The 18,474-nt window shown below is 42.6% G+C and overlaps 1 protein-coding gene across 1 annotated transcript in view; it reads left to right on the top strand.

Annotated features, from left to right (window-relative positions):
- Nucleotides 1-14,759, top strand: part of EBF2 (EBF transcription factor 2) — a 185,555-nt gene extending 170,796 nt beyond the window's left edge. The window contains exons 14-16 of the mRNA XM_090288992.1: nt 169-354; nt 9,040-9,207; nt 14,383-14,759. Coding sequence (XP_090145118.1) covers nt 169-354; nt 9,040-9,207; nt 14,383-14,414 — 386 coding nt within the window. The 3' untranslated portion in view covers nt 14,415-14,759. The remainder of the gene's footprint in view (nt 1-168; nt 355-9,039; nt 9,208-14,382) is intronic.
- The last annotated feature ends 3,715 nt before the right edge of the window (nt 14,760-18,474 follow it).

Raw genomic sequence — 18,474 nt, 5'->3', positions numbered from 1 at the left:
AAGGGAAGGGAAGTGACGGTATAAAAAGATAAAGGCAAAATGCGGACTTTCCACCCTGTCCAGGCTTGGTGGTACACCGTAGTTTGGGGCTATGTGGACCTGGGCTCCAGCGTTCGCTCTGCAGCACTTGCGCAGGGGCTCATTTACCTGCTTTCCTTTGCCCTCCAGGATACATCCGCAACACGAGCAGCATCTCTCCTCGGGGCTACTCGTCCAGCTCCACCCCTCAGCAGTCCAATTACAGCACCTCCAGCAACAGTATGAATGGGTACAGCAACGTCCCCATGGCCAACCTGGGTGTTCCGGGGTCACCGGGATTCCTCAATGGCTCTCCCACAGGCTCCCCGTATGGAAGTAAGTGCCCTGCCACTGCCTGTCTTTCCCCGTCCCTCTGTCTCTGGGATCTCCTGTTCAGCCTTCTGAGCGTGAGTTGCCTTCCTACATCTTCCTGACTGCTGAAGGAAGAGCCCAATTTGCTGACGAATTGTCTTTCTTGCCTTTTGTTTTTACCCCTTAGCTGGGCTTGGGTGCCTCTGGCTCCTCACAGCCTTGTGTGGGGAAGGAAATAGGTGGGACGGTGCCTTTTTTTTACAGAGAAAGAGCAACTGTGGCTTGTGTAGCTGGGAGTGAGGCATTCAGATCCCAGTTTAGTTCAACTGAGGGACGTTGTTCACCAGGCACTTTTGGATGTGATGTCTCAGTTACTCCTCATGAGGCCTTTCTAAGGTCAGCATGATGACCACAGGCCATAGGCGAGGAGGTTTAGGGGCACAGTGCGCCACTGACTTCCTGAGACCACACAGCTAGAACAGAGCAGGGTAATCACTGGGCGCAGCACTTAGTACTTCTTCTTGTTCCGTGTGCATGCCAGACTCCCTCCCCACTTGGCTACGTGGCTCTCTCCTCCTTCTGGAGCAGCGGCTTCCAACCTTTCCAGCTCACGGCACACATAAACTGAGTTCTGTGGTACACCAAACACTATTTTTTGCTGATCTGACAAAAATAGGTATAATTTTGATTCATTCACACCAGATGACTATTATGTTGGCTTGTTGTCATTTTTTGATTTGACAATCTAAGGGAAAAGAGGTCAGTGCCCCTGACTAAATAGTCAGGGATTGCATGTGTTAAAAATTCTTGCAGCGCATCGGGTTCAAATCACTGGACTAGAGTAGAGAGATGGAACTTGACTGCATGTGAGAGTGTGATATACGGAGACACAATTGCCTTTAAAACAATTAAATAGAGTTGGCATACAATATTTGATAGTAGTTTCAGGTGTACAATATTCATATACCTTACACTGTGATCACCACACCAAATCTAGTCATCTGTCACTGTGCACACTTACCACAGTCCAGCAATTCCACTTCTGGGTATTTATCCAAAGAAAACAAAAACACCAATTTAAAAAGGTATGTGCACCTGTGTGTTCACTGCAGCATTATTCACAATAGCCAAGATATGGAAGCAACCTAAGGAGACACAGAGCCTCTGAATCCTGATTTGTGTTCTAGGAAGTTATGAAAACTCATTCAGATTGCTTTCAGGGCTAAGCTGGGAACTTACATGACGGTCCCAGGAGCCTGAGCGAATAGGTTTTTCTAACCTGAAAGTATTAGGGAATACTTCAGGCCAGGGGAGAGGCTGCCATGCAGAGTCTGAGTGATTGGGGGTGGGGGTGGGGCAGCACTTGAAATGCTGGGTCTCATTGCAGGCTGTGCACCAGACTCTGCTCGCCCAAAGTGGTCCCCTCAGGTCAGGAACAAGGGCAAGTCAAGGACAGCACACAGTCACTTCTACCACAGCTCAGGAGGTGGCCAGCCAGGGACCTGAAGGCTGCTTTCAGCCTTGGGGTCTATGGTTCCTGTGGACACGCACACCAATAAATTATTGCTGGCTTATCTGTTCGATTCATCACGCTCAACTCAGTGTGATCAATATTCGCTAACCAGGAAGCAGAAATAGTAGAGGTTGTTGGCTCTCCTAGTGTAGCTAAAATCTTGTTGCCACCAAGACTTGAGTTCTGTGTTATGTCTTGTTGTATAGTCCAGATACATTAGATCAGAATGATCTAGGAAGACAAACTGTTGCTTGATTGACTTATGCATTTCTTCACTTGTTTTTACTTTTTCCTGTTCCAAAAATGGGGGAATATTAGTGGTCAGATGGGTAGTACGAAAGTATAAGATAGAAACTATAAGAAACTGAGATAAAAAAATATGGACAGGAAAAGTAGATGATGCCAAAGGCAGGTATGGGTGCCATTCAGTCATTCAAGGGAGCCATTAATCTGCTTCGGAGGTTTACAAGACGGTGAAGGAAAGAGAGGAACGATGCTGGAGATAAGGGTTGGTATCTCAGAACATACTTGATTTTTCTGTTGCCGAGACTTCAGAGAGGTTTCTCCCATGCACCCTTGTGGGGAGGGGATGCTGTGCACCCAAGGGATCATACTGTCAACAGCCCCTGTAAGAGATACAGGGCACGAGAGCCATTATGTAGGTAATGTCACGTGTCAGTGTACATTTCAGCTGGCAGCCTAAAAAGCATGTTCACATGTACAGTGCAGTCAGATCCTCACAACAACTTTATTATGTGGACATAATAATGCCAATTATTATTATCATCATTTCCCCTCTAAGAAATTAATTACTATTAATCAGTTACTCAAGGATTCATAGCCAATAAATAATAAAAATGGGAATAGAACACATCATCAGATTCAAAATACCATGTTTTTAAATTAACTCAATAATGTAAGAAACATTTCATGTGTTTACAATACATTATTAGGCTGAAACACATGATCTCTTTTGGATTTCCAAAATGGTGATTTCACATGCTCAAGCATACATTTATGAATAAAATGTGTACATGAGGTGGAACCATATGAAACTGTCATTTTTATAGATCAAAAACGGTCAATATAATAATATAGTATGTAGTGTGGTGATGAGGGAGGAAGAGAGAAAAGAAGATGGGCAGGGGTGGATATGCTGGGGGAGAGAATGGGGAGGGAGAGGTGGAGGGAGAGGATGGGTAGATGATAGGGAGGTAGACAGACAGATGGATAATGAATAGATGAATGAAAATGCCCATTGAGTGTTAACTGCTTGATGTTTCTTACTAATAATTCATTCGATAGAAGGAACCCTTCCCACACCAGCAAGTGGCACCTTCCTTCCACTACCCTGTCTTGATTTTTCAGTGCCATAGCCACAGAAAAATAGTACCCCACCCCCAAATCTTCAAAGTAAACAAGACAGCATATGCAGAATAGAAACAGGAAGGCTCCATGCCCCATGGGATTGGGGAACACCGCCCAGTGCCTCCTCCCAGCTCCTGCTGGCTTTGTGTGATCCTTGCACCTCTGTTTTCTGAGGGAGGCTCTGAAGGAGCTGCACACTGGCAGTGGGATTCCAAGCAGTGCGCTCATTACAATAAAACCCTTTACTGCAAAAACACTGAATACCCTATGGAGTTCATGCCAATAGCAGACCTGTATTTCTAACCAGGTAAGTCTTAACTTCTCTGAGAAATACACACACACACACACACACACACACATGCACACGCTCACACCAGCCCAAAGGAAAACATTTCATTAGTTCAGTTGCTTTTGTCTGAAAACACCATTCTGTGATTTTTCATTCTATTTTTTAAACTAAAAATACAGTCTGATATGGCCATGATGTGCCATGGAGCAGTCATTTGCCAGAGACATTAAAAGAAATAAAGCCAAGTCTTTTTGGTCAAATTGACTTGCATTATGGCCAACACAGAGTATCAGAAACCTGCTTCTTTACTGCTTTTGCTCTCACACCACTTCAAAAATGGCCAAACAGATGTTTTTTCAATTTCACATACAAACTTCACTTCCTGGCGGTAGCAGTGTGTGCCAAGTTCCAGCTCAGTGCAAGTTTTTATGGCTGAATTCTAGACCCTTGACAATAGGGGGTTATAATGAAATGCTCACAGACCCCCGAGTGCCAACAAATGCAATGGCTCAGTGCAAAGGAAGATGTGTCCCTGGCTACGTCGAGCTGGGCCCAGGCCTGACAACCAACCCTTGTAAGAAGTAAAGTGGTTTTGCCATAACTCCCACGTTCACAGAGATTTCTGGGCCAGACATTCTGGCCTTTACTTTGGCCTCTATCCACTGGGAGACATGTCCAGAGAAATTCTCAATTGTGAGTATGTGTGATCAACTTTCCCCAAATGGCGCACGCTGGTGTCCCCAGAGATGGCCTATTCAAGCCTGCAGTACTCAGGGACCACCTCTTCCAAAGCAGAATAACCACCAAGCAAATACAAAATTTTGGAACAGAATTCATAAGACAGAAATCCAACTTACCCTCAGAGACTCCTACTTCACTCACATAGTCTTAGACTATGCCCTGGAAACCAGTATTTTTATATTTTCAAAAATAAATATCAAGACATTTTTCTATTATAGATTACTAAATGATTACTATAGAAAATTTGGAGCCTATGAAAATAGTTTTAAAAAGAAAGCCTACTCTCACCATGAAAAACAACCCTGTTAACATTTTGATATATTTCTATTGTCTTTTTCTTCAGGAAAAAAAAGTTATCCTATTACAATAGTAACATATTCATTATAGACAATTAGAAAGCATGTATATGTAAAAAGGAAAAAAAAAGAAAAAGACCTCCTTTATTTCTATGCAGAGATAACCATTGTTAACTTTAAAATGTAGAGCCTTCCAGCCATGGATAGACACATTTTGAAAATTGCAGTATCTGTTCTGACGCACAACTAGTAAGATTCTGCCGTAAGACCAATGAAAGAGAGAGCGGGAGAAAAGTGGCGAAATGACCAAAGTCTCAGGTATGAAGCGAGGCTCCAGAAAAATCTGTCAGTGGTGCTGACCTGTGTCCTAGGAATGGAGCCAGATATTAGGAATGATGTTTGCTTTGCGAAGTTAACAGCAGTCAACAAGCTTTCCCCACGAATTAGAGAATGTATTAGTCTCTTGTCTTTTTTTTTTTTTTTTTTTAAGTAACAGAAAAGTAAACAGAAAACCCAGTTTACAGGAGATAAAGCCTTAAATCAAAGAGGAACATGAACGCCCAAGACAGCTCTTATGCCTATTGCTTAGGATTATGTTACTTTTTACCAAAGAAATAAAGATTTTCCATTTGTCTATTTTAACAGCTTTTACTGGTTTATGCTACATCAAAAGTAATACATGTTCATTGTAGAAAATTTGGAAAATATGGACAAGTAGAAGGAATAAATTTAAGAAAATTCATAATCCAGTCAGTCGCATCCTTCTAGACTTTTGCTTTGTATATTTTTAAAAAATAAAAGTGGGTCCGATATATATGTCATTATATGATCTGCTTTATCCATCCAGACATACCCTTCCATGTCATTCAGTCTCTTCTTCAGCACCGGTTTTAGTGTTTGCATGGTGCTCCCTTTGAGGGACTTAGCGCAGCTGACCTCATTGATGGTCACTTCAGTTATGTCTCACTCTTTGGGATCTATTTTTTTATGTTCATGAATATTTCCCTGGAATTAATTTCTAGAAATTATATTACTGGGTTCAAAATCATGCACGTTTTAAAACACAGGTACTTTGGTAGCTATTGCTACTCCAGAGAGTTTCCTACCCCGTCAGGAAATGAAGAGTATCTGCTTCCCTGCCCTGTTAACTTTTTCTTAATCTTTATCAATTTTGTAAGTGAAAAATAACATCTCAGTACTGTTTTCATTGGCATTTGATTACTAATCAGTTTGGACATTTATAGGTCTATAAAGGGCTTCTGGTCATTTTCCTTTTCCTTTTGTAACTTTTCCTTTCTGTGCCCTTTTTTGCCCATTTTTTCTATTGGGATGTTTTCCTTTTTCTAATTAACTTATAAAAACTTTTTAGCTATTGTGGGTATGCACACATCTGATAATTATCACAAATATTTTTTTCTTGTTTTATTTGTTTATTGTTATTTTCTATTACAGTTGGCCCACCTATTCCCCCATTGCTCTCCCCCACCCCGCGCACCCCTCCTCCCACAGTCAATCCCCACCCTGTTGTCCATGTCCTTGACCCTTTCCTTTCTTTCCCCCCTTCTCTCTCTCCCCCTCCCCCCTGGTCACTGTCAGTTTGCTCCTTGTTTCCATGTCTCTGGTTCTATTTTGCTCATTTGTTTGTGTTGTTCATTAGTGTACTGTGTTAGGTGATACAAATATTTTATTTATTTATTTATTTAGAGAGAGGGGAAGGGGGACTGAACCTGCAACCCAGGCATGTGCCCTGGCTGGGGATTGAGCTGGCGAGCTTTCACTGTGTGAGAGAATGCCCAACCAACTGAGCCACACCAGTCAGGGCTGATAATTATCACAAATATTTTCCCTAATTCATCTTTTGCCTTTTCTCTATGTGTTACAGAAATTTTTTGTCATGTAGCAAATCCATTTCGTGAGGCTTTGTTTAGGCTCAGGATTGAAAAGATTATGTAAATTATATAACTTCCCTAGTTTTTCCACTAGCACCTTTCTAATTTTGTTTTTACAAATAACTCTTTAATCCACTTATATTTACTTCGGTGTTTAACATGAGAAAGCACTCTAAATGTAGTCTCCACGTGGCTTGAGTATTGTTCCCATACATTAATTTCCCCACTAATTGGAAATGTCGCCTTTATTAAATTTTAATTCTCATATATACCCAGGTCTGTTTCTGGACTCTATTTTCTCCAAGGAGTTGTCTGCCCGTATTTATGCTAGTATAACACTGATTTCATTGATGTGGATTTATTATAAGTTTTAATATGTTAAGATTCTTTACTACTTAAACATTTTTTTAAACAAAACTTTCTGGCTCCTATAGTATTGTTTCTTTAAACAGATTAACATAAAAATTATGTTTGTTGACATTCACAAATTAAAATTCATTTTAACGTTTTTATTGTGGTTGTATTAAATTTTAAATTAACTTGGGTGTAATTTGGCATTTGATGAAATTTTTGTTAAAAAACCTTTTAAACGGTCATCTTATAGCTCTATGCTTAGTTAATTATCAACAATACTTTTATGTCGTTTAGTAAATTTTCAGGTGACCCCACTCCCACTGAGAGGCAGTCTCATCTGATCTAATCAACCCACTTAGGTTGGACCTGTTATGAGAAAAGAAATATTTGTAAAAGCGAGCCCTCTGTTGAATAGACACGTAATCGTGTGCACGTGCGTGCATGCCTAATTCACATTATAAAAACCCTCCTCTGTTTGGTGCATGGTGGGAGGGCCTGCTATTATTGCAGATGCAGAAACCAAGGCAACATCTGGAGCCTGCATGGATGGGTCAGACACTAGGGCAGAGACGGGGCTGCGGTCAGCCTCAGATCTCCTGAGTCTCAGCTTTTCTCTGGCCTCTGGTTCTCTGCCTCACAGAGAGAGGAGAGGTCTCCTCCCTTCCTGCTCCCACATACATTTTATTGCTGCTAAAACCAAGGTGAAAAGAGGAAGTTTTGCTTGGAACTATGACTAAGATTCACTACCATGCTAAATCCTGTGTCCTATCCAATAATACCAGTGAATCAGCCCCCTATCTCCTTCATTTGCATCTTCAAGTATGACATGGAAGTCTTCCAGGACTTCATCTTCCTTACCAGTTTTTCATATTAGTTGAGGAAAGACAGAGATGGATTTGGATGCTCCCTTCTACATAGCTCTGTAAATCAGGGCTACCTGAGGACAAGCAGTTTTCAGATAAAGCGCTCTTAGCAGAGACTTTGGTTTGCAGCGTGGCTGTAAAAGAATCATGCTGGAGACTTGCTGTGTGGCTGCATCAGATATGCAACTGCGTGGACATAGTCTGAAGCATAGCTTTATAATAGTGGGGGCGGGCGGGGGTGGGGGCGGCTGGGATGGAGTCTTCCCAGGACATCAGAGCATTGGACCTTCACTTCACCTTGTACTTGGTCTTTGACCCATAAGTCACACTCGTGTCCTCACTGTCAAAGTTTTAATTGTGGAGAAGCAGGGCCACAGAAGATACGAAGTGGAAGTGGTTAGCACTGCCAGCCTTTCCGTGGGCTTTGCCATTGGGTTCCGGTCAGTCTTTCACCAAGTCATTTGTTGTGGACAGTTCAGAATTCTGGAGACGATGCTAAAAAATGAGTCCAGGAAACCTGACCTTCTACTGTAAGATGCCGTATCTAACAATTTCACCCTTGTGAACTTTGATTTACCCCTTTCTTGAACAGGTTGAACATAGAAGATAAAAATAAAATTATCTTCTTGTGTGCTATAACTTGGAGTATCTGACATTAAGAGGTGGGGCAGTTCATTGTGTAAATTGCCTTGTTTTTTTTTTTTTTTGGAAATGACAACACTTAGTGTTTGGCTTCCTTCAAGTAGTTTTAACGTTAGTATTAGTGTTTTTTCTTCGCATTACATCAGAGGAGGCTGACTTGCAGCTTTATTTCCCAGGAGCTCTGGAAGTAGAGGGAGATGGAAGTCGCCTCCTAAATGTTAATGAACTTGAACATTTAATGAGCAGGTGGCCCACAGAGATAGCCCTCTCCGGGAAGACATTAACCCCATCCCTCCAAACACCAGAGCTTTGAGAGTCTCCAGGGAAGTACAAAGCTCCAAGACCAGACTTCTTTTAGGGTGAAAGTACAGTAGGTAATTTTTCAGATGTTGGTATTAGTCTTCTCTTGATGAGCTTTCACACAATGAATTAAGACCTATTATAATATCTGATCCTGCCGGTGTCGTCCTAACTCTCCCAGGCAGGAGGGCATCTACCCACTGCGCCTACTTAGCATTGTGTGTTTCTCCAATTAAATTATTACCCTCTCAGTTGTTTTCCTTGCCCGTTCCTCCCATTGGAAAGGGGAGGGACATTGTTACATTCAACATTTTAAAATCCCTGGACTCTGGAACAATACCTGGAACAAATTAGGAATTTCTCAATAGTGGTTTACAGGTTATACGTACTGAAGAAAGAACTGAACCTTTCCCTGTGTCCCTTTCTAAAAGAGGGTTGTGCATTTGCTTTCCAGTCATGTCATCCAGTCCCACTGTTGGATCTTCCAGCTCGTCTTCCATTCTTCCATTCTCCTCTTCAGTTTTTCCTGCTGTCAAACAGAAGAGTGCCTTTGCCCCCGTCATCAGGCCCCAAGGTTCCCCTTCGCCTGCCTGCTCCAGTGGCAATGGAAATGGATTCAGAGGTGAGCCAAGGTTCCACTTTGGGGGAAGGCATGATCCGTGTGCCCCGGGGCCAGCAGAGTAAGAGCGAACAGCATGGCATCCTTCTATCGCTCTAGCCAATTTGCTTCCAAAGAGAAGCTTCGGTGTTTCCATCCTGGCACATGAATGGCTTGTGCCCTGGGCTGGAGCTACATCCCAGAGGAAGATGGGGGAAAGTAGATGTCCAACGACTCTGCAGGATCACAGGATTAGCTGTGGCAGAGCCATGCATACACTCCAGGGGTGTTTGGACCCCTAGACCTTTGCTTTCCACAGGGCCATGCCACTGCTGTGCCTGGTCACCACATTGGATGTCAGCTAGTGATTACTGTCTACCCAGCCAGCTTGTCACCTGCAGTGCATACACATTCCCATGGCACAAATGCACAGCCTTCTCTGGGGGCTCCAGCAGGTTCTGAGCATGCTGGTTGTGCGCTACTCAAATTGATAGCAGGTGCTTGGTCGGGGTGGGGTAGCGAAGAAAGGAAAAAAGACATACTGTGTCTAAGAACAGAAATTAATCACCCATCAAACCCATTTTTGAGCAATGTCTTAAAATATAATATGACATGACGTAACCCAAATGTGATGAGTACATGAGAATCTAATCATCTCAGTGTGAATGGGAGGCAGCTGACAGCAAAGGAACAAATTGGAAACTGCTGGATGCTGTGGAGCCTGATGACCCACATTATTTCTAGGCCGCTCCTCGTGACTTGGCATGAAAACACTCACCAGCAGCGCTGTTGTATAAAAGTGCAACGGGCAGCGGCTCGGTTAACCCTCACGGCTCAAAGCCTCTGAGGTCAGCAGGGCCTCCCCGGGCCAGACTCTGCCCAGTGGCTTTATGGGAGTAGGTGGGTTTCTGGTCCTTTGGGGGCCCCGGGAGGGGTTCGTCGCCAGTTGTGTCTGAGCAGAGTCCTGAGAGGTGCGTTAGGTTTCTGTCCCATCCTACCGGCAGAGACCATGGTGTCTCACTGAAGTCCAGCGACTTGACAGAGAAACTGTCAAATGAGAACGGAAAACCCAGCACTCGGAAGAGTCCCTGAAAATTCCTTTTCTTCTAACTAGACAAAGCTTTTGGGTCTACATGCCATCTGACATGTGACTAGTTAGAAACATCTGTAGGTTTGAGGGAAACATATATACATATGTACTTTGGTTTTCATCCAGATGCTTGATTCATAGAGAAACAGACTCAGCCTATAGTTAAGTGTCTCCACCTGCCTGTCTATTATCAGACTCATGGTTTCCATCCCATCATTAGGGGACATGCTCAGAAATTACTCTGTGATGGCTTCATCTCCAGACCAGGCCATGGGAACAATGACCAAACCTTTGCCATGTCTTTCCCTTCTCCATGACCACCCTGGTGACGATGTCGGCCCTTCCCAAGTTCTCAGTTTTCCGGTTTTAGTCACGTCCCTTATACCAAGTGGAGGCCGCCCAGGCGTCGCTGTGGAAATGCAGTGTGAGGGGCCCAGGACAGGTTGAGGAGGACTGCACGTGCTGGGGGAGAGGGACGGCTACGGCCCTTTCCTCTTTCCGGGCCACCCTTGCAAATATGTTCAGTTTCACTTTGAGGAAAAAAGTATGACCCGACTTCCCCTTGCCAGCCCTGCCCTGCCTCCTCTCTCACGAAGCACTGAGCTGGGGAAGTGGGGACAGTTGCCACGGATCTTCCCTCTAGGTCTGTCCTGTCCAGGGAGACCTGCTTGTGTGGCCCGCCCGATTCTTAGCCCTCACCAAAGCCAGGGTGAATTTCTCCCCGGTGCCCGCGGCCTGGAGCTCCTACCTTGCCTGTTGCCGCACACCCAAGGCTGCCTGCGGCGTTGCCTGGTCAGGGCTGAGTGGCCCAGATTGTTAGGAGGGTCTGTGTGGTCATAGTGAGGTTTTATTGTTGGGACAACAACAGCAAAACAGCTAGAAGACCCCATGTGCGCTTCTCGTCACCACAGGTCGAAGTACTTAGGTTAAGAGAGTGGCTAGGCTGCACAGTCTTGTTTTTAAAATTACTTTTGTTGAATTTATTGGGGCGGCATTGGTTAATAAAGTACATAGGCTTCAGGTGTAATAGTGTCTGTATACCGTATTGCGTGAGCCGCACATTCTTGATCGTGTCTATAGGAGGGACAATGTAGCTGCTCACGTGTAGGCACAGGCTCTGGGACCTAGTTTAACTTCTATACAATCACTGCAAGGTCTGAGCCTCTTTTGGACCCTACAATTTTCTCTAAATGTTTGTAGTGATTTGAACCTTAGAAGGAGGAGAAGAAGGAAGCAATTAAATTAAGATTGTTGACTAAAAAATGACAAACAACTATGAAAAAAGAAAGTAATGCAGGAGAACTAAAATAGAATGCTGAGGAGACCTCAAAGGGCATCAGGCAGTGGGAGAATGCTGGACTTGACTTCGTAAGATGTGTTCGGGAGTTCTAGCTTACATACCTTCCAGGCAAGGTGAATCTGTGCAAGTCATTATCATCTGAGAGTCTCACTTTCCTGGTCTGGTAAATAGGCGAGCTGTAATTTGTGCAAAGATCAGGAAAGGTAAAGGGTATTTCATGGAGACCAGCAGAGAGAAGGCTGGGACTGACCAGGGATTTCTGTCAGAGACCTTGACTCCCAGCCTTCCTCATTTTGGGTCCAGTGAGTAGAAGTGCAAGGGCCAGCACTGCAAGGTGTCCGTTGCTGCAGACAGGGAAACCATCAAGCTGACATTGATCCACAGTCACTGGACAGAGGACTCGGAGCTGCAGACGTACACCTGCTCTTTAGAGACAGACCATGTGAGAGTGAAAATGTGGTCTGAGGGGGCTGGTGATCACAGGCTGATAGAAAGGTTCTTCTCTAACTTGTAAGGTGAGAAGGGCATCCTCATCTGCAGAGGACATGTGCAAGCAATGCCCTCTAACACTTGCTAACCGTTTCTGAGCACCACATGCAAGATACTGAATGAACCAAGTGCTTCATATGAATTATCTTGTTCAAGCCTCCCATGTGACCCAAAGGGGAAGGTCATGCCGTTATCACCATTTTTAGTTAAGCAGCTTGCCCAAGGCCACACAGCAAGTGACTGATGACTTGACCTCAGACATTTTTACTCCAGAGCCTGTGCTGTGACAGTCTGCTGTCTCTCTCGGGACAAGAATAGTGCAATTCCTCTCTCACCTTTCACCCGTACCTTCTTCCCTCCTGGACCAAAGGGGGATTATTGCTTTCCCATGAAATGCCAAAGGTCAAAAGAAATTGGACCAAGTGCAGTTAAGTCTTTCCCCCTCTCCCCATGAAAACGCTTATCTTTCCTTCAGTTCACTTCTGCTTTCTTTCTGCTGGCTATGGTTTCTACCAGCAAAAAGCGAGGGGCATCATGTAGCAGAGACCCTGCACGCCCCGTGCCTGATGTGAGACTAGGAAAAGGAAAAAGATGTAAAATCTGTCATTCTTCTGACACGCAGTGAATCTGGTTCTTTGAGCAGCTCTGCCCTTTTAATAAGCTCTGTAGGTAACTCTCTGAGGACCCAGAGAAAGGAAGGGGCTGATGAGTTTTAAGTGCAATAGACAAGTTAAAGTTGAAAATGTGAGCCCAAGTCCCCCTGCCAGAGAGCTATACAGACAGTGTCATTGTCCCACCCACAACCTTTTCTCTCAGGCATTTTTAGTGGAGAGTATAGCGTGTCGAGATAATATTATTTACTAGGCACCTGATTCATTTTCCACCTCCCTCCAGGAAAATAAAATAAAATAAGAAAACCTCCTACATGCTAGGATAATTACCAGGGTTGCTATATCTCCAAATCATCAGGGAGTGTCCAGAATTGAACTGCATTTATTGAAAAGCTACATTGATTCAATATATAGTAATACAGGCAAAAATAATTAAGGCTTTGCTAGCTGTGTAAGACCTTAATCCAGATCTCACAAACATTCAATAAAAGCTATATGGGCAGGGAAATATATGGCTGGCAATTTTGCCCAAGAAGGCTAGCTGGCATGAGGAGAGGAGTAGAAGGAGAGGCAGGAGAAGGAGGAGGAAAAGAAGGAGGAGAAAGAGAAGGAGAGAGGAAAGAGGAGAGAGAAGGAGGGAGGGAGGGAGGGAGAGGAGGAAATGGAGGGCAGAGATATGTTGGGTGAAGCAGGAAGAATTCCAATAATTTGTTTATAAGCTTAGTAAGCACCACTAGCAAAATGCTTCTATGCTAATTGATAAGCCCAAGATGAAATATAGACAGTACAACTAATAGATCCAATTCTAGATATGATTTGAAGTTTCAATGCAAGAAAACTATTTGGCCAGCTTCCAAGAATGTGAAGATTCTATGGGTTTCTCACCTGAAAGCCAAGGCCAGAGGGGTGCATTTTTTGGGTGATTTTTCTATACTGCTGATGCCACTTTATTTCCCATATCAAGGCAAAGCTTTGGACATGATGCTGCCCAAACAGGCATGGTCCTTATTCTCTTGACGAGATGGGGGCGACATTGGACACTGTACTTGGATGGGGGATAAAGAACAGAGATTGGAATGACTCCCAAATTAGGAACTAAATCAAGTCTTCTATTCCAGTGGATCAGCATTTATTGGTGACTGAGTACCACATAGCAGTAGTGAGCACCAAAGGAAGATGCGCTAGTTAGAAAATAAAAAGCTGATCAAATTTTAGCTAGAATGGGTAAAAACTTAGGGTGCATAGATAGTCCGATTTGTTATAAATGATGCCAAGTAAGTAACCCAATAGGTTCAGCAGCTGGAGTATTCTTTCCTGTTCCAACTAAGTGATTTGGGACAATATAATCTAGAAATTAATTGTCTAATAATGAAAAAATATATCACACCTATAATACAGGTTAATTTACATGTTTATGTGCATCCTGCCATGTACACAATTCATTGATATAAAACCAAACAAAACTCTTAGCTTCCTGAGCAAAAATTCAGCAGGCTTTGTCTGTATCGTGCTGATCAGTAAGCTTCGGTACCTCTATAGGCTCTCTGCTAGACTAGACCTGGAGAAAATGGGTCCCCATGTCAGCTCAGGGCACCACCTCCCCAGACTGCACCAGACGCTGCCAGTGCCACCAGCTGCCCCTCTCTCTGGGTTAGAGCCTTATTGCAAAAGCCTCTGAATCTCATTCCTGTATCACTCTCTCCTCGTAGCCATGACTGGACTTGTTGTGCCCCCGATGTAAAGAAGAAGAAGAGCTGCTTTCTCAGAGCACAAAACTACTCACTCCGATGGACTGTTGATGAAGAAAGCACTCTCAGCTCTTTGGGGAGAGCTGTGCTCCCCAAATGAACATGATGGACAGATTTGGGTAAACAAGGAGCTGTGTCTTACCTGGTCTCACCTTTCTTGTGTAGCTCTGATGGTGGCTACACAAACTGACCCTCTTGGGGACAAGGACAAAAGATATCATTGACGTAGTCAGTGCTAAAAGCAGAAATGCAATTCTTTGTTATGAACATTATAAGAACCACCTTCCTGTGTTTGTAAAATATTTAAGAAAAAATTGGCAAACAATTCAAGCTTAATATTTTGGATACTATTTGTTTTTCTTTGTAGGAAAAAAAGTTGAAAGTTTCTATTTTCTATGAAGCCTTTCAGATACCAATTTAGTTTATGCAGAAAAAAAAAAATTGAACAAAACAGGGTACCAGCATGGAAGACTTTCTTAAAACAAAACCTGAATTGAATGACAAAATGTTGTTGTATGTGTGTTTGCTTATAGTTTAATCTCTTAAAAAAAAAAAAAAGGGAAAAATTTAAAATGTTTTACAATTATTTAAATAAATAACGTGTAACTTATTGTAAGTAGAGGTAGAAATTAAGACCTTTTTGGAAGAGAGGAAGTTCCCTCTGATGTAAAATGAAACTGATGCAAACATGTAGTATCAAGTTTAAAAGGCGTGTGACTATTACTGCAGTTACTTACTAGACTCTTATCCCCATCCTGCATCCTCCTCTTTTTCCATCATATTATTGACCCATGGGCAAGAACAGGTACCTGATGTAGATTCCTACAGAACAACCCAACACAGAAACAAAAATTCAAATCTCTGCAAATACACAAATACTCAAGCCCATCAATTCATTCCTATCTCCACCTGTTCTCAAAATAGTCTAGAAGCCCCTTTTGGTATTCACTCTTTGTGAATATTTTAAAAACTTATATTAGCTTTCAACATTCTCCCCTGAGAAGTGCAGAGAATTCCCATGTTTGAGTGCATCCCTGGCTTTGCTCCCCAGGTAAAGAAGAGTCTCACCTTATAGAAGAGCCAAAGTCACGTGACTTTCCCAAGCCAGCTGTCCCTTTGGAATTCCTGACAGAGCCACATGCTCCCTCCTCTTGGGTTACCTAGTTCAGTACTGAGGTAGAAGCCCTCCTGAATTCAGAAACAGGGTTTGCAGAGAATGACCCTGTTTCTTGGACTCTTAGAATGTCAAGTTCCTTCTTCTCTCTGTAGATTTCCCCTTTCATGGCATTAAACTCTCCTTAAAAAATATGTATCCAACTTGACACAGTTTCCAGGCAAGAATGGCATGGGGTATGGAAGAGGAATATGTAAAGCCTTAAGTCCCTCTCCTGATGTTCAAAGTGGAAACCCAGATTCTCAGCAGGGTCACAGATTGGGGGCATCTGTGTTCCAAGTAGCTCACAACCCAGGGCTGTGATGGACTTTCTGTAGTTCTAGGAGTGGCTCTGAGAAGGAAATGATGTGCAGGAGCTGTTAACAGTGGCTGAGTTTGAAAGCCTGTGTGATCCTGTGGATGTATCCAGACTCATCTGGGTTGCCAATAAGGATGTCATTTTTTCCAGGCCAGGGTTCTCCTTGTTGACTTATTGGCATCACAATATAGTCTATACACAGACTCCAGTTTGGGACTCTTGGTTGGGGTTCTAACATTAGAAATTGATGCAGCTCTCATGGAAAAACACCTTTAGTGCATCTCAGCCAATTTTAGATGAATTTGTAAATTTTGCCCCAAAACTACTCAACCCCAATGGTCTTATTTGCCTTTAATCTATTCTGGAATTACCCACCATGACCCAAATATTATTTTTATGCACAGGAGAATCCAAGATATTGGAAACCTGGCATGCTTGTAACTCTTGCTGACAGTCCCTCATAGTCAGAGCTTAAAGCACCAAAATACAGGGAAACACATGAGAGGACGTTCCCTGGTGAAAAATCTGATGGGGGGGCGGGGGAGGAGTGTGTGAAACACACACATTACCACCCAAAAGTGAAGGCAGAACAAAGTCAAGCATGTTTAGACCTGGATTTGAGCCAATACAACATAAGGAAAAAAATTTTTTAAGTAGCATTGCTTTTAGAATCTGTGAATTTTGCTCTTGCATGAAGATGAGTGCAGTACTGTCTTCAAAATGATTGTAGAATTTGTTGGTAGCTTTACACCGAAAAAAAAAAAAAGTGTGTAACTGAATACCAGACACCCTTGACCATTCAGCTAGAACCTTGGCAGCAACAGACCTATTTAAGTGTACAAATGTATGTAAGGATTATTTTTAGTGTACTAATAAATTTAAAACAAAGCTACTCTGTCCTGTTTAGTCATTGCTGTTGAATCATTCCGGTCCCAGGTTATTTTTGTGCCACTTGGAAGACAAGTATTTCTATAGGAGCTACAAATTCTATCCTATCTTTTTAAGAGGAGCTGTGTAAGATTTTTCATTTAAAGGGACAATTTCATTATTTATCCCATTTTTTTTGTTATAGCATTATATTTTTTCCCAGTGTTTCTTTGCACATTTCAATATGCATGGTTTAAAAACCATTAACTTCTTTACCTTTTGTACAGTAAGGTCTCATTTTCAAACTGTATAGTTTCATTTTTCTTGTTTGCTTTGTCAGTTATATACAGTATAAAGTTGCTATGCACAGAGCTTTTTGTAAAGACAGCTTTTTTGTTTACTGTTTTTAATGGTCTTACTTATGAAAAAGTATCTTGTTTGTAAAATGAATATGCCTACTTCAGTTTTAAACTTTAAATTATCCTAACAAAAAATAAAATTTTTGTACTGTAAAAATGTTTGGAAGTTTGACTTCTTTTTTAAAGTGGGAAAAACTTAGTTTGGGATTTTTTTCTTAAGTTTGGAGATTTTCTCATAACTGCTAGCCCCTGAACTCTGGCTGAGAAAATCTTGCTTACAGCTTTTGCTTACATGACAAATGTTCTAAAGTGCTCACATAGATGAGAGAATATGTATGACTTTAGGTCATTTTCCTTATGTATTTATCTATATATCCATCAGTCAAATTCCTTCATAAAAACTAAAATGATCCCACTTTCTATGTTGGGCTTCTTTTGTATGGAATTATTAAGGCAGGTGGATGGTCTACTTAGATTTGAAAGGGTTTGTTGAACAAATGTTATAACTGATCCATCAGACACTGGGTGAAGAATTGGAAGCTGGCCACAAAGATTGATGCCTTTTCTTAAATCATTGGAAGAGAGCAAGACACATGCTCCTGGAAGGAAATAATCCATAGAAAATAACTTGCATGAAAACATAGAAGGTGTGGCTCAGCTGGTTGGAACGTTGTCTATAACTGAAAGGTTATGGGTTTGATTTCCAGTCAGGGCACATACCAGGGTTGCAGGTTTGATCCCCAGTTGGGGCACATACAATTAATTCTCAGTCTGGTGTGTCCGGGAAGCAACCAATGGAGGCTTCTCTCTCACATCAATGTTTCTCTCCCTTCCTCTCTAAAAGTAATGAAAATTGCGTACTCAAGTGAGGCTAAAAAAGAAAAGATAGATGGGGCTGTAGGAGCTCAGAGAAGATGGTGAGCCCAGAGGGTTTAAGTGGTTAGAGAAGTTTCCATGGGGAAGACAGGGCTGGGCCAGGCTTTCAAAGAATGGTAGGAATTGTGCAGTAGACGTTAGTAGTGAGCACTGCAGGTGCGAAGGTCTTCGTGAACAAAGGTGTGCAAGGGGAACTCACAAAGCACATTTAGGAGAATGTGACCCTACCCATGAATTCAACCAGATTATTTATAAGCACACTTGTAATTGGATTAGCTTATTTCTCTGTACAAAGATACAAATATCTTCAAACCACATAGATTGTACTTCTTGCATAAGTGGGTGAGATGTTATTCCAGGCCCTCATGTGAGAGAGCCACTGTGGTTTTAGCTCTGCCTCTCTCTATGAAGACTAGCTCTCTGCCTAGATGTACTTTCCTGGGTCTTTGCATGACCAGTGTCTTCTCATCCTTCAGGCC

The sequence above is a fragment of the Furipterus horrens genome, unplaced genomic scaffold (genome assembly GCF_987537825.1).
Source record: "Furipterus horrens unplaced genomic scaffold, mFurHor1.1.pri manual_scaffold_10, whole genome shotgun sequence".
NCBI classification, from domain to species: Eukaryota; Metazoa; Chordata; class Mammalia; order Chiroptera; family Furipteridae; genus Furipterus; species Furipterus horrens.
The sequence above is the reverse complement of the archived record's forward strand: the minus strand, read 5'-3'. Positions and strand labels throughout refer to the sequence as shown.